The sequence below is a fragment of the Borostomias antarcticus genome (genome assembly GCF_949987555.1).
Source record: "Borostomias antarcticus genome assembly, chromosome: 8".
Lineage (NCBI taxonomy): Eukaryota > Metazoa > Chordata > Actinopteri > Stomiiformes > Stomiidae > Borostomias > Borostomias antarcticus.
Genome location: NC_140241.1, coordinates 27,153,050 through 27,167,300, shown reverse-complemented (window position 1 = coordinate 27,167,300; position 14,251 = coordinate 27,153,050). Strand labels below are relative to the sequence as shown.

At 47.7% G+C, this 14,251-nt stretch overlaps 2 protein-coding genes across 13 annotated transcripts in view; both read left to right on the top strand.

The window, feature by feature from the left end:
* The first annotated feature begins 119 nt into the window (after nucleotides 1-119).
* Nucleotides 120-4,621, top strand: nudcd3 (NudC domain containing 3). Its single transcript, XM_084442202.1, has 6 exons — nucleotides 120-476; nucleotides 663-985; nucleotides 1,149-1,281; nucleotides 1,403-1,546; nucleotides 2,278-2,466; nucleotides 3,705-4,621. The coding sequence occupies exons 1-6, from the start codon at nucleotides 279-281 to the stop codon at nucleotides 3,813-3,815; spliced, it is 1,098 nt and encodes a 365-aa protein (XP_084298328.1). The 5' UTR covers nucleotides 120-278; the 3' UTR covers nucleotides 3,816-4,621.
* Nucleotides 4,622-5,403: 782 nt separating this feature from the next.
* Nucleotides 5,404-14,251, top strand: part of camk2b2 (calcium/calmodulin-dependent protein kinase (CaM kinase) II beta 2) — a gene marked incomplete at both ends in the record, with an annotated part of 28,648 nt that continues 19,800 nt past the window's right edge. For 10 of the 12 annotated variants that reach the window (XM_084442192.1, XM_084442200.1, XM_084442197.1 and 7 more), the window contains 6 exons: nucleotides 5,404-5,465; nucleotides 7,111-7,205; nucleotides 9,826-9,885; nucleotides 10,037-10,091; nucleotides 10,696-10,761; nucleotides 12,934-13,006. In XM_084442192.1, coding sequence (XP_084298318.1) covers nucleotides 5,404-5,465; nucleotides 7,111-7,205; nucleotides 9,826-9,885; nucleotides 10,037-10,091; nucleotides 10,696-10,761; nucleotides 12,934-13,006 — 411 coding nt within the window. Of the gene's footprint in view, nucleotides 5,466-7,110; nucleotides 7,206-9,825; nucleotides 9,886-10,036; nucleotides 10,092-10,695; nucleotides 10,762-11,821; nucleotides 11,895-12,933; nucleotides 13,007-14,251 lie in introns of all 12 variants that reach the window. The other 2 variants (XM_084442190.1, XM_084442193.1) reach the window with 1 other exon arrangement.

The window sequence follows — 14,251 nt, the reverse complement described above, 5'->3', positions numbered from 1 at the left end:
GACGTGTTATATTTAAATGCGTTTATTTTACACGTGCTATTTATTTGATACATGGAACATTTATTTCGAGTATAGTTTCCCGTCGGACTCTAGTCCATGCCTGTGCAGGATGTGTGAAATCAAAATAGCTAGCCAACGTTAGCCTAGCCAGCAAACCAGCCTGCAGCACGTATTAATTAACTTTCTACATCTGCGGAATAGCCTATTTTATAGACACACTAGTTTTTCACATCACATTTTAGTACTTTAACTCATTTTAGTACAAACTGAGACCTACAATGGCATCGCCCATGGAAATGACAGAGTTGTATGACAACGCTCTCTTAGGCATCTTGCAGCATGTTGGAAACATACAGAACTTTCTTCAGGTCTATTTTGGGTTCCTGTACCGCAAGACGGACTTCTACCGTCTACTGGCATCTCCTAATGATCGTATGGGGTTTCCTCCTGGAGTAGCAGAGAAAATGGTCCTCAAGGTGAGGTTACTAAGTTAATATTATCTATGCTGCCTGCTTAACAACTGGCTAACTAACTAACATAAGCTGAAATATGACGATCTCAGCTGTGTATGTGTTAATATTAGTTAGTGTAATTAATTGTGGTTCAGAAAGTGCATTGAGTTGGGACTGGGGCCATGTCAGACATATTTTCTCTGTCTCCAGACATTTAAGCTGTTTGAGCGGGTGGCAGAGCAGGACAGAGAGAGACAGCGGAGAGAGCTGCAGCGGAAGGAGGAGGCTAGAGTGGTGCCCCCTGCGGTTCAAGAGCTGGAGGTGCAGGCCGAGCAGCCAGAGGAGGCCAGTGAACAGAAAACCCAACCTGCCCAAACAGAGAGCTCTTCCCCAGGAGCTGCGGAGCCCAGCCCTGTCTCTGGTCCGTCCGCCAACCAAGGCCCCAGCCCTCAAGCCCAAAGCAGCATGCCAGCCCAGCCAGCACAGGGAGAACAAGCCTCTGCTGCCAGCGCAGATCCAGCAGCAGCTGCAGGGTGAGTAGTAGTAGTGTCTCTCTGTCCTTATGAATATAGTTGAGTCTCTCAGATACTGATTTCAGACTGTAAAACCTGCTGGATTGTATTGAGAATGTCATTGTACATGGGTACCTTGGGTATCTTGTACATAATGACAAGTAAACATCCTTTGTCGTGACAGTGGTCAGGAGCAGTTTCAGTCCAACCCAGAAAGCTATAACGGAGCCGTGAGAGACAACTACAGCTGGTCTCAAGACTACACCGACGTTGAGGTCCGCGTGCATGTCCCAGCAAATGTTGTCAAGGGCAGACAGGTAATCACAGCTACCACACGTATTAACCCGAGCACCTGCTTTAGCAAGTCGTCTAGATATGATCTCATGACACAATAAAATCACTGATTAATGGCTTCTGCTTGTTTGTTGCTGTGCCTAGGTGTCGGTGAGCCTGCAGACTGGCAGTGTGCGTGTGTGCCTGAGAGAGGGAGCAGGGGAGAGAGTGCTGTTGGAGGGAGAACTCACACACAAGATCAACACTGAGAATTCTCTATGGAGCCTAGAGCCTGGACGCTGTGTGGTGGTGAGCATTTACATACACACACACACACACACACACACACACACACACACACACACATACATACATACACATTCATACATGCATACATACATGGACACACACGCACAAACGTACATGGACACACACACACGGATAAAGGCGCAAATGAATGCACATCTGTCTACTTTTGACCCCATTTACACCTGGTATTAAAATGCATTTTGGGTGATCAGAATGCAATCTGATAGTGCTAAACCACATGAAAGTACAGGTGTAAATGCAACTGAAACATTTTGAAGACGGATTGTGATCTATTTGCCAAACTGCCTCAGGAGGTGGTCAGGGATGCATTGTGACCACATTGAACAAATGCAAATGTTTTTTCAATCCACATAAGTAGCCTTGAGAACCAATAGGGCAGGAGCCTATCTCCTGATTCCTAACCGGGCAGGGCAGGAGCCTAACCCTAACCCTAACCCAACCCTCCAAATCTCAGGGCGGACACTCGAACCACAAGCCCACTGAGCTTTCAATCCACATGTTAAATCAATGTGGCATTTGGTTGTTTGAGCTACGTAGAGCAATCTGATCTCAATCAGATCTCACTGGAGACACATATTAATACCAGGTGTTAATGTAATCAGGTTAAATCATATCTAGATACAATCTGGATACGAGATGCATTTTAATGCTAGGTGTAAATGGGGTCAGTGTCACTCGCCCCAAGCTGACTCACTTTCTCTATTTCCCAGTTATCTCTCAGTAAATGTGGGGAAGTGTGGTGGACCGCAATCTTGAAGGGAGAGAAGGAGATTGACGTTAACCAGATCAACCGGGAGCGCTCCATGGCCACAGTTGATGATGAGGAGCACGCTGTCCTGGACAGACTCACCTTCGATTACCAACAGAAACTACAGGGCAAACCGCAGAGCCATGAAATGGTGAGGAGCTATCACTAGCATGTCATATTCTAACATGCTCCATCACATACAGGCCTGGGTTACACAAGCTCAAACTTCAAAAAGAGAAAAAGACTGATTTAAGACTTGGATTGCCACCTCAAACGGGGAGCGCGATCCGACTCTAGCAAAACTCATAATTTTATTCAGACATTTGAAAGTGCATTTATTTTAATCATTTGAATGGATGGACAAAATGTGAGGTTATGGAATAAGATCCAGGGTAGACCAACTTGAGGTCGAGTGGAAGCGAGTTGAGTGGAAGCGCCTGGTCTAGCAGGCCTACATCAAAAGAAACAACAACAACAACAATAATAATAATAATACAACTTATGCTGAATTGGGAATTAGGCCTACTAGTTAATAGGGGTGTAACGATACACTAATCTCACGATACGATACACGATATTGGGTTGACGATAACAATACGATACGATACACTAAGGGCAGGTGTGAAGCGTTGCAGTAGCTCTGCTGTTCACACCAATAGTGCATTTCTCCACATTTCTACTCCAATACACTGTGAATTTAGTGCTTAATTGTTGTAATATCATGGAGAGGCCTAGAGACAAAAGACGTGTTTGTTACCAGCGTTGTGTAGCCAGCGTTCACTGATATACAATAAACATATCACAATATTGTTTTCACCTTGACGATACGTATTGTGACGTTTCTGTATCGCAATATATTGTGGCACGATATATTGTTACACCCCTACTAGTTAATTACTAACTAAGGAAAAGGATCACCCTAATTTGGCAATGTAGGCCTGAGAACAGGCTGACCAAGATTTCCTTTGGTTGAAGACTGGCAGCCCAAAATAAATGCATTCTAAAAGTTTATTTAGGAGGTGTCAGGGTCAGATTACAACAGGCATATGAATGCCCAGTGTTGCAAATGGTGTTGCGATATGCGTTTCCATGTGACCTTTATTAACGTCTGGCAATGCTGATGAAACGTTTGTGTAATTGTGTTTGTGTCATTCACGTTCATATTGTCTTTTTCCTTCTCGTATCGACCTTGTGTAACCCAGGCCACAGACTCATTCACTCTCCCTCTCTCTGTCGCTCTCTCTCTCTCTCTTTCTTTCTCTCTCTCACACACAGACACACAAACACAGAACCTAACTCGCTCACATTCACTAATTTGGAAACTTGTTGTGTGCTGTTCCAGTTACCTTTATTTTGTCTAATGGATTCTTTGTCTGCCTCTCTTTGTAGAAGGTTCATGACATGCTGAAGAAAGGCTGGGATGCTGAAGGATCCCCGTTTAAAGGCCAGCAGTTTGACCCTTCCATGTTTGACATCCCACCTAGCGCTGTGCAGTTCTGAGAGACACACACGCACACACACACACACACACACACACACACACACACACACACACACACACACACACACACACACACACACACACACAGACTGAGTGACAGTTTACTATTGAATGCAGTTCAACAGTACTCTCAGTAGTGCAGGGATGTTGTCCGTCATTCAGACATGATAGGGGAGGAGGGGTCAATACTTAGCTGTAGGCTTTTCTGAGAGAACTTTCAATGAGGGAGGAGGGGGGATTTGTGATACCCTGTTGACGTTTTTCTACTGTGTTCCAAGTCAGTAATGTACCTGAATTTATCTAAGCCTGTAAACCCCTCAGAGTACCATCTGTACATGCTCTGGTCTGCCAACAGGCCTGGGCATGAACTTGACACCAGGACCCTGTTTGAAATCTCTCACTCATCCTTCCTTCCCTCCATGACACCCTCTCTGAGATAACATGATTGGATATGTGAAAACAGGTGCTCCTCTACACAGGTATCACCAATCCAATCATGTCAGATTCATGAATTTTCAAAAGGAATGGAGATAGGAAGTTACAATTTTTTGAACATTTTAATGAGGCCCTTGTGTGAGTAACTCTACAGTGCCTGTACCGGTTTGTCCACAGACACAGACAGTAATACCCGCCACATTCTGCCTATGGCTGTGCGAGATCTTAGAATATTATTCACTCGTCTGAACCACAACCCTAAAGAGAAATCAAAAATAAAATACTTCAGTGTCTTGGGAAAATCTCATCCCAGGTCCAGATGTGTCTCAAGAGGTGTGTAACACGAACAGTTACCTAATCGTTTAGAACCAAATCTGTCTTGCTTTCCTTTTGTGTCATTTTTGTGTGCCTGAAATAAAATAAATACAAATCTATAATGTTATTGTACTGAGTTGTTTTTTGTTACTATGAATATCTAAATACAGTTCCAGAAACCGTAGGGCGGGCTGTCCAGGTCAGAGTAGGGTCGACCTCATTGAAACAGCCCTATCTCAAGGGCTTTGGACTGGTAGCAAGCTCTCGATGTAGAACGCAGCAATACCGTTTGAGTGACTGCTTAGACCTGATGACTGCTTAGACCTGATTAGAAGAAGGAAAGAAGCGCCAGGTTCACTGTATGGCACGACCATTGGCTTCCTGTCATCACCGCTAGACCTTTTCACTAGTCATTCTTAAGACGGGTTCAGGCTGTTAATAAAATAATTGTATTCAAATACATATTGGGAGCACTGAGCAGCAACTAACAACGGAGGGCTGAGTGGTCCTGACGTCGTGTGACTGATCACTGATGGTGCGGGAGTTGAGCTGACGACCCCCTGGCGGTGGTAAGGATGTACTTCAAGTGCGCTCAGTAGGTTAGCCGCTAGTGGAAACGGCATGAAAAGCGATCATTGAACAACACAGTTTCGGTGAGAGGGAGACGGAGGTGTCCAGCGTGCGTATTCTTTGATTTGAGTACCGTAAATATTTTAATTAACTTGTCATTTGAAAAGAAGACATCGCCCCACGGCATCCCGACCAAAACTGCATCAGCATCCATTGCAGTGCTGAAGAGAACATCCCAGGCGCAAGATCCCAACGAGTAGACGGATCATGGCAGTTACTACCTGTACTCGTTTCACAGATGAATGCCAACTATACGAAGAACTTGGAAAGTAAGGCTTTCCCTCCTCTATACTATGGTACTTGGGTGGATATAATCTTCGACATTAACCCTGTCATGCAGGTTTGCACATCATGTGCAGATGTGAGCTCGTAATCTCGTAAATTATGCCGCACGCAAAACAAAACGCACGCTGTCTGTCTTCTGTTTGCCGAATTATAAATATATCCTAAATATGGTAGCCTACTAATAATGCATTTAGAAGTGATTTGGCAGCAAAAGATAGGGGATGGGGTGCCTCATGGATTTGGAGCTGTCACCTCGCAGCAGTAAGCGACATAAGCGGGGCTCTGGCAAAGTATGCCTCTCAATTGATTTTAGTCAGGCTACCCCACTCCCGGTCGGATCTCTCTCCACCTATTGGTTCTGTGTTTATTCATCGGTTTTTATCGAACTCATTAATATGTGCGTCTTGATTACTTTTGAGGTTAGAATTTAATACCTACATGTCCTAAGGGTGTGTGCGTGTGCGCGCGCGCGCGTGTGCGTGCGTGTGTGGGTGTGTGTTTCTCATCTTTCTCTGTCTGTCTGTCTGTCTGTCTGTCTGTCTCTCTCTCTCTCTCTCTCTCTCTCTCTCTCTCTCTCTCTCTCTCTCTTTCTGTTTTCTGTGTGTGGTGTGTTTGCTTGACCATTGTGGACACAGGACATATGCTTTAAAAGAAGGCAGTTTGTGTTTCTGAAAAAGTACCAGAGGCCTAGGAAGTGTGTATAGCCAACACCACAGCAGATGGTAGCGCTAGGATGTGTCTGTCAGGCTGTGCGTTGGTTGGATTATTTCTGTCTGTTCTAGAACACATAAACCCAAGGTGGGTTTGAAACAGAACTATATGACACCATGCACAGCATATCTATCAGAACACAAAGGAGAGGTTAAAGTTCAATATAACAATGGTTTTAAGACCTTTATGGCATAGGATGTAGCCTTTTGGGCGGGCTTGACTTAATAGGGTGTCTGGTTCAAGTCCTGGGTGTTTGAGTGTGTGTGTGTGTGTGTGTGTGTGTGTGTGTGTGCATGCATGTATGTGAGTGTGTGTGTGTGTGTGTGTGCGTGTGTGTGTGTGTGTGCGGCTGATAAGCCGGAGACAATACAGCCGTAGCAGCAGCTGCCCTCACTGATATGAACCTTATTGCAGCTAAGCTCGTTTGATATGGAAGCAGTATCTGTTTTGTTAGTCTGTATGTGAGTTTGTATTCCTTGTACAATGCTCATGTGTGGCCTTATTTATGGGGACTTTAAAGCCTTGTTTGTCTCTGGTTAGTATTCTTACCTCTTGGCCAAAAGATTGGAGAGACGTTCCCTTGCCACCACTCCCTGCCTTTGCTGCAGAGTGTCCTGCTGTACCAGTAGCCATGTTGTTGCTTCACCTACTCAACCCAGAGGGCTGGGGGAATATCCTCATTCCCTAGCCCTGTCATAAGACATGAATTAAAGTGTGTGTGAGAGACGGGGCCTCTTGGCAGAGAGTGTTTTTTTGTGTAACGCCACTAAGGTGTGCACTATATTTAGCTTTGAGATGACAGAGGCAGTTATTGCTGTGTGTCTCAATTGAGTTAGTTATGCAAGCTCGAGGGGGGAATGGAGAGACTGACGGAGGTGACTTTATTCTGATGCCTGACCTGTTTTCTTTGTTTCCCAGGGGAGCCTTTTCAGTGGTGCGTCGCTGTGTCAAACTCAGTACGGGCCAAGAATATGCTGCCAAAATCATCAACACCAAAAAGCTTTCAGCTAGAGGTGAGAAACCATGGAGTTAACTTGTTATAGAACACACACACACACATATATAATGTATACACCCTCAGAGAGATAGGATACATTATCTCTCAAGCATCACCCGTGTTGTGTATGTGATTATGTGACAGACAATACGCTCGCGTGCTTATGCGTGTTCATCTGGGGCTTAAATGGACGAGCAGAGGCGTTAGAGTGATTGTTCATCATCATTGTGCCTGTGTGTGTGTCCCAGATAAGAAGCTCCTATTAGCATATTTTAGCATGAGCGAGACAGTCACGTCTGTTGCTCTTGCGGGGGTAAGATGGCCGTTCCTACATCAAGCAGATCTACGGTAGCATCAGAGCCACAGCAGGGGGAGAAGGAGGTGTGCCCCACTGTACGGTGACTGTTTGGAGCTATCCGCTCCGCTGTCTGTGTTTATGACCCCCCCCCCCCCCCACACACACACACACACACAGACACACACAGAGCCCCTGTCATGTTGGATCAGGCTCAATGAATAGCTGCTGATCAGGCAGCAATGTTAAATGTTAAAAGTCTCTTTGCTGCATCACAGCATAAGGCACGCCCACAGGCATGTACTGTACACGCACGCGCGCACACACACACACACACACACACACACACACACACACACACACACACACACACACACAGGGGGCACATGCTGGGTTGTTTCCCTGTGCCTTATCTGTGTGTGTGTGTGTGTGGGGGGGGGGAGAAGACATTTTGTGCCCTGCTAAAACACACACACACAAACATACACACACACACACACATAGACTGAGCCGCTCACCCTCAAACTATAAACAGGCAACCCCTCCCACCCCACACACACACACACACACACACACACACACACACACACACACACACACACACACACACACACACACACACACACACCATGCAAGAGGTGCCCCCTGCAGTTCAACCATATCTCTGGCCTCAGTGGTCTTGCGAGCCTGATAGTGTGTTCATCCCATCAAACACACAGATATGACAGCCCTCAGGCTTTAGTTCCCCCCCATCTGCCTTGCTGTGGTTTATCACAAGACCAAAGCTCCTCCCGGCCCTGTCCTCAGTGTCAGGTTCACACAACCTCCACTGTGTGTGTGTGTGTGTGTGTGTGTGTGTGTTTTTTGTGTGACCACTGTCTCGGCTGTATGTACAGCTGAATATATGACTCGGCAGGATCTGAGTGACTGTGGTGCTGTAATGCCTTTCTTTCTGTGCAGCAGGAACATAACCTCCCCAAGGACAGCCAGTCAGCCTATCAGCTAGCCAGTCAGTCAGCTAGTCAGTCAGTCAGTCAGTCAGTCAGTCAGTCAGCCTATCAGCTAGCCAGTCAGTCAGCTAGTCAGTCAGTCAGCCTATCAGCTAGCCAGTCAGTCAGCTAGTCAGTCAGTCAGCCTATCAGCTAGCCAGTCAGTCAGCTAGTCAGTCAGTCAGCCTATCAGCTAGCCAGTCAGTCAGCTAGTCAGTCAGTCAGTCAGTCAGTCAGTCAGTCAGTCAGTCAGTCAGTCAGCTAGTCAGACAGACAGACAGTCAGTCAGTCAGTCAGTCAGCAAGTCAGACAGACAGACAGACAGTCAGTCAGTCAGTCATTCAGTCTGTCATCTATCAAATCAGTCAGAACTGGCTTAAACACTTAATCGCTCGCAGAGAATAATGAACCTTTTACGCGAAAAAACTAACATTCTCTTCAGGCGTAAACACATTGTGTTCATCTTGGTTTGGTTTAGTTATGCAGGGCTGGTATTGACAGGGTTGGGCTCTGCTGCATAGACTGGGTTAGACCAAGCTTGGCTGAGCTGGACCTTAATTGGCTAATCAAGACACCAGTCTGCGTCAGAAGCTTGATATTCTAGTATGTATGCAGAGTTGGCTGTGTCTGTGTGTCAGACACATTATCTTCAGGGGCTTCAGACAGAGCTGTGCTGGAGGTGACCTTGGAGTTGGAGGAGACAGGGAGTACAGTACAAAGATCTGTGAAACTACTGTCACATATCATAGAACACAAAGCCCATGTGAAGGATCTCCCCCCCTCTCCTCCTCTCTCCTCTCCTCAGTCATCCTCCCTCTGTAATGGGGGTTAAACAGACAACTGGGCCAACTGTAGCCCTCAAGGGATCTACATACTATGTCCTTGGTGTGTGTGCTTTTCTTTATTTGAGGGGGGTTGGTGTCTTAAATTTGTTCTTCAGTCATCTCTCTTGATCTAATATCCTGTGTGGAGAATTATTGGATGCGGCAAAGAACTTTGCATAATGTTGTTTTCGATCAAAGTACAGCATAACCCTTATGTTACTTGTGAGGATGTATGGTACTGTACACTATACTGTATATAACCTGACTGGTGTTTACTGTGACGGGGGCGGCAGAATTCAACTGCAGGCCGCAAATTTCAGAACAGAATGTTCTCGACAGCACCACACAGCACACTGGGTAAAGGCACGGACACATGTGGAGGCTTCAGCCCGTCGCGCTCCTGTTTTGCGTGCGGTGGGCTCCCCCCCCCGCCTCGCACAATTCCCTGCGGGCGTCATGTCCGCGTGTGGGAAGGAGTGTCACGGTGGCGCGCTCTAACCGCTAAGCCTCTCCTCGTCCCTCTTGCAGACCACCAGAAGTTGGAGCGTGAAGCCAGGATCTGCAGGCTGCTCAAGCACTCCAACATCGGTGAGCAGCCCCGACCCGTCCGTCCGTGTGGCCCCACAGACAGACAGACTGACAGGAACTGATGCAGAACGACTTGGATGCTCCCAACCTGCCTTTTTTCTCTCTCACCGCCCCTCTCTCTCTCTCCCTCTCTCTCTCTCTCTCTCCCCAGTCCGTCTCCATGACAGTATCTCGGAGGAGGGCTTCCACTACCTCCTGTTTGACCTGTGAGTTCTCCTCCTTCCCATCCCTCCATCGACCGTCCCCGCAGTATTTCTCTCTGTTCTCTACCTCTATGCCCTCTCGCTCGTTCGCCCGCTCTCTCTCTCTCCCGACTCTCGTCCCTCTGGTCTTAGTTTCACCCTTTTTCCTTTCTTGTTTCCAAGGCAATTTCCCCCATTGCGTAACACCCACCCACACACATACATGCTAACACCCACGTACGCACACGCGCACACACACACATGCATGCACGCACACAAAACACACACACACCGATGCACACATGAACGTACGCATGAACATGCGCACACACATACACCAACACACACACACACACACACACACACACACACACACACACACACACACACTGCACTCCCCTGCTCAGGAGCCTGTCTCCATGGCAACCCAGTCAGAGAGAATCCTGCAGCCGGGATTTCCCCCTAATGAGGACATCCCCCTCCTGTGTGAGTGTGCGTGTGTGTGTCTGTGTGTGTGTCTGTGTGTGTGTGTGTGTGAGTGTGTGTGTGTGTGTGTGTGTGTGTGTGTGTGTGTGTGTGTGTGTGTGAGCTAGAGACACAATGTAACCCGCCAGTCTCTCTGTTACAGGGTAACCGGAGGGGAATTATTTGAAGATATTGTGGCAAGAGAGTACTACAGTGAAGCAGACGCGAGGTAAACATCTTTACACACCCACTTCTTTACACACCCACCCAGCCCTTCATCCCTCTTGTATCCCCAACTCTGCTTTCTCTTTCTCTCTCTCTCTCTCTCTCTCTCTCTCTCTCTCTCTCTCTCTCTCTTTCTCCTGTACCTAGGCTACAGTAGATTACAGTACAGTAGTTTGACATTGAACTGTCTTTCCCGAGTGAAAGCCATCTTTACTCTTAGTTTTTCCTTGTGAACTGACATGTCCCCAAACACACACACACGCACACATACACACCCTCTACACAACATAGACACACACACATACACACACCGCCTAGCCCCCCTGAGGAGGTAGACTTAAATCAATTTGACTGTGGAGGCGTTCGGAGGAGGCGGGGAAGAGAGAGAGAGAGAGTCGAGGGAGAGGAGAGAGAGAGAGAGAGTTTCAGAAAGCGTTTTTGAAAAGAAGATGGAGAAAGGTAAACAGAGAAGTAAGGGGGGAGAGAAGAAAGGAAGATGATATTGTCTTTTCCTGATCTCTCCCTCCCTCCCTCCCCGTGATCCTGTGCTCCCTCTCCTGTAGTTAGTGGCTGCTCGATTTATCCTCTCGGTCTCTCTCTGTGTTAGCTACTCATCCTCTCTCATCTACCTCCCCCTCTTGCCTTGCCTGTCCGCCTTCTGTGTCATCTAGTCTTTTTCCCCCTCCTCTTTTCCGCCCTCCTCCTCCTCCTCCTCCTCCTCCTCCTCCCTCTCTACATGGCATGTTTGTATATTGCTATGTTGGTTAACTGTCCAGTACTCTTCCTCTCTGATGGTTTTTTCTCTCCCCCCCCCTCCCCCACATCTCTCCTCACTCTCTCTCTCCTTCTCTCCCTCCATACCATCTACCATCTCATCTTGAAAACCTCTGTCGAAACTCCTCTCCTCCGATATTCGCCCCCTCCCTCCGCCTCATGTGACGTCTCCTCCCTCCTCTCCTCTGTCCACCCTCTCTCTCCTCTCTTCTCCTCTCCTCCATCGTTCCTCCGTCTCTTCTGCATCTCCGTACCTCCTCCTTTCTCCTCTTTCTGTTTTGTCTCCGCAGTCACTGTATCCATCAGATTCTAGACAGTGTGTGTTACACTCACCAACATGACATAGTGCACAGGGACCTCAAGGTGTGTGTGTGTGTGTGTGTGTGTGTGTGTGTGTGTGTGTGTGTGTGTGTGTGTGTGTGTGTGTGCGCGCCGCCCTGCTACTTCTGCACAGGGGTTTGTCTGTTTGCTTGTTAGTGCCCGCAGCTGCCTGCGCCCCCTGTTACCTGCTTGAGCCTGCGGTCCCTCTGTGCCTGTCGCCTGGTCCGCTCCTCTACCTGTCTGTCTGTCCGTCTGTCTGTCTGTCTGTCCGTAGGTCCGTGTGTTTGTCTGGAGATTTCATTCTGGCGTTTTGCATCTTTTGTTGCACCGTGGCGCATTCTCCTCTAACCTAGAATGCGATTTTTCCAAATTTCAGCACCAGTCATCACGATCAAGCTTTTTGTGCCCGCGCCTGTGGCAGTGAGTGTGTGGGTGTGTGTAAGAGGGGGAGGGAGAGAGAGATGGAGGAAAAGAGAGAGAGTGCGTCTGAGAGAGAGAGAGAGAGAGAGAGAGAGGGGAAAAGAGACAGAGAGAGAGATGTGTCTGGGATGACTGCAGAGGACTGAAGAAAGGGAAGATACTATACTCAGATATATAAAAGCCTGTCAAATGATTCATACGGGACATTGCAGACAAATTCACAGGTTAGACCTACACACACACACACACACACACACACACACATTCTCAGACAAGACAAAGCTGCAGCACACTCCTACGCTGCCTGACTCATGTTCGTCCCTTTCCTGAAAATAGCGCACCTCATGCAGTATCTCCCTGGCAGACAGGTTCCACTGCTCACACTAGTTAGTGGATGAGGTTTGATGTGTGTGTGTACGTGCGTGCGTGTGTGTGCTGTTCCAATGCACTGGGGAGCACTTTTGTGAGTGCAAAGTTGAGCTTCTGTGTGTGTGTGTGTGTGCGTACGCGTGTATGTGTGAGCATGAGAGTGTGTTCGTGGGTGTGTGTGGGTGGGTATGCGTGTATGTTTGCAATTCTGTTGAGGCAGTGCTGCTTGTGCATGAGACTGGGGGCTTGGATGTGTTCGGACTAACCTGCTCCCCCTGCTGTTTGCATGCAGTCATTGCATCCAGCAAATCCTGGAGGCCGTACTCCACTGCCATCAGATGGGGGTGGTACACAGAGACCTCAAGGTAAGTCACCTGTGTGTGTGTGTGTGTGTGTGTGTGTGTGTGTTTGTGTCTCTGTGTCCCTAAGTGCTGGTAAGTACATTACATTGCATCACCATTGCTCTGTGCATGTGCTGTATGTCTGTGCCTGTGTCTCTATGCATGAATTTGTTTGTTTGTTTGTGTGAGTGTGTGTCTTTGTGTTTTTATGTGTGTGTGTGTGCGTGTGTGTATGTTTATTTATATGTATGTATTTATGTCTGTGTGTGCGTGTGTCCTATGTGTGTTACAATTACAAGGCTTGTTATGAGCCTGCCATGTTCCCGGCCTGATACCGTAAACAGGTGTTCCCATTTAGTGCTTTGGTATCCCCAGGTGCACGACCCCAGCAGAACTCTGGGAAAACTAATAAAACAGCAACGCTACACGCCCTCTCCTGCTCAGACGCTGCGCCGGAGCGCCTTGACACAATACAGCACAGCCACCCCACTGGGATCGAATCTAGCTGGCTGTTCTATTGAGTGAACAGAGAGGGAGAATAACTCTTAGATGTCGCCGTTTTCTTATTATATCTGATGGAACGCTGTTTTTTTTAAGCTTCAAGATTCAGAGAGGTTAAACGGTGACGTTGCTCCACTTTGTGGATCCATGCACCTGACCCAGGGGACAGAGAGACAGATGATACACAGTATCTAATATGTTGTGGATCGATATCTGGCCCTGAGAAGGAAACACGCGCACACATGCGCACACACACACACATACACACAAAGACACAATCCTCGCCTGATATCAGTCAGAACTGTCAACTCTGTACATTCCATTGGGATCTTCAGTCTGACACTGCCTCCACTCTAGCTGATTTCCATGGGGGAGGGGGATTTGATTTTTCCCTAGCCAAACACAAGAGACCACTAGAGGCCAATGAATAACACCTTTACAACGGCATTAGATCCGCCGGTGGTGTTGATTGGCTAATCGTTAGTCCTCCGCGGCGCTCATTGGACCGATCGTGTTTTAAGCGGAGGAACCGCTGCTTCATGTCACGATGCCAGACTGAGAATCCGTCAGCGCGGTGGAGTGGGAGGATTCAAAGGTCTGGGCCCATGCTGACAAACACACTCCTACTGTAGGAGTAGAGCGGCACTCTTCAAGGTTATCTGGTGGAGCGTTGTCTCTCAACCTTCACACGTCTCCCCTCTAAGAGGAACTACACATCGCTCTCTCTCTACCTCGACATGTCTCCCCTCTAAGAGGAACGACATGTCT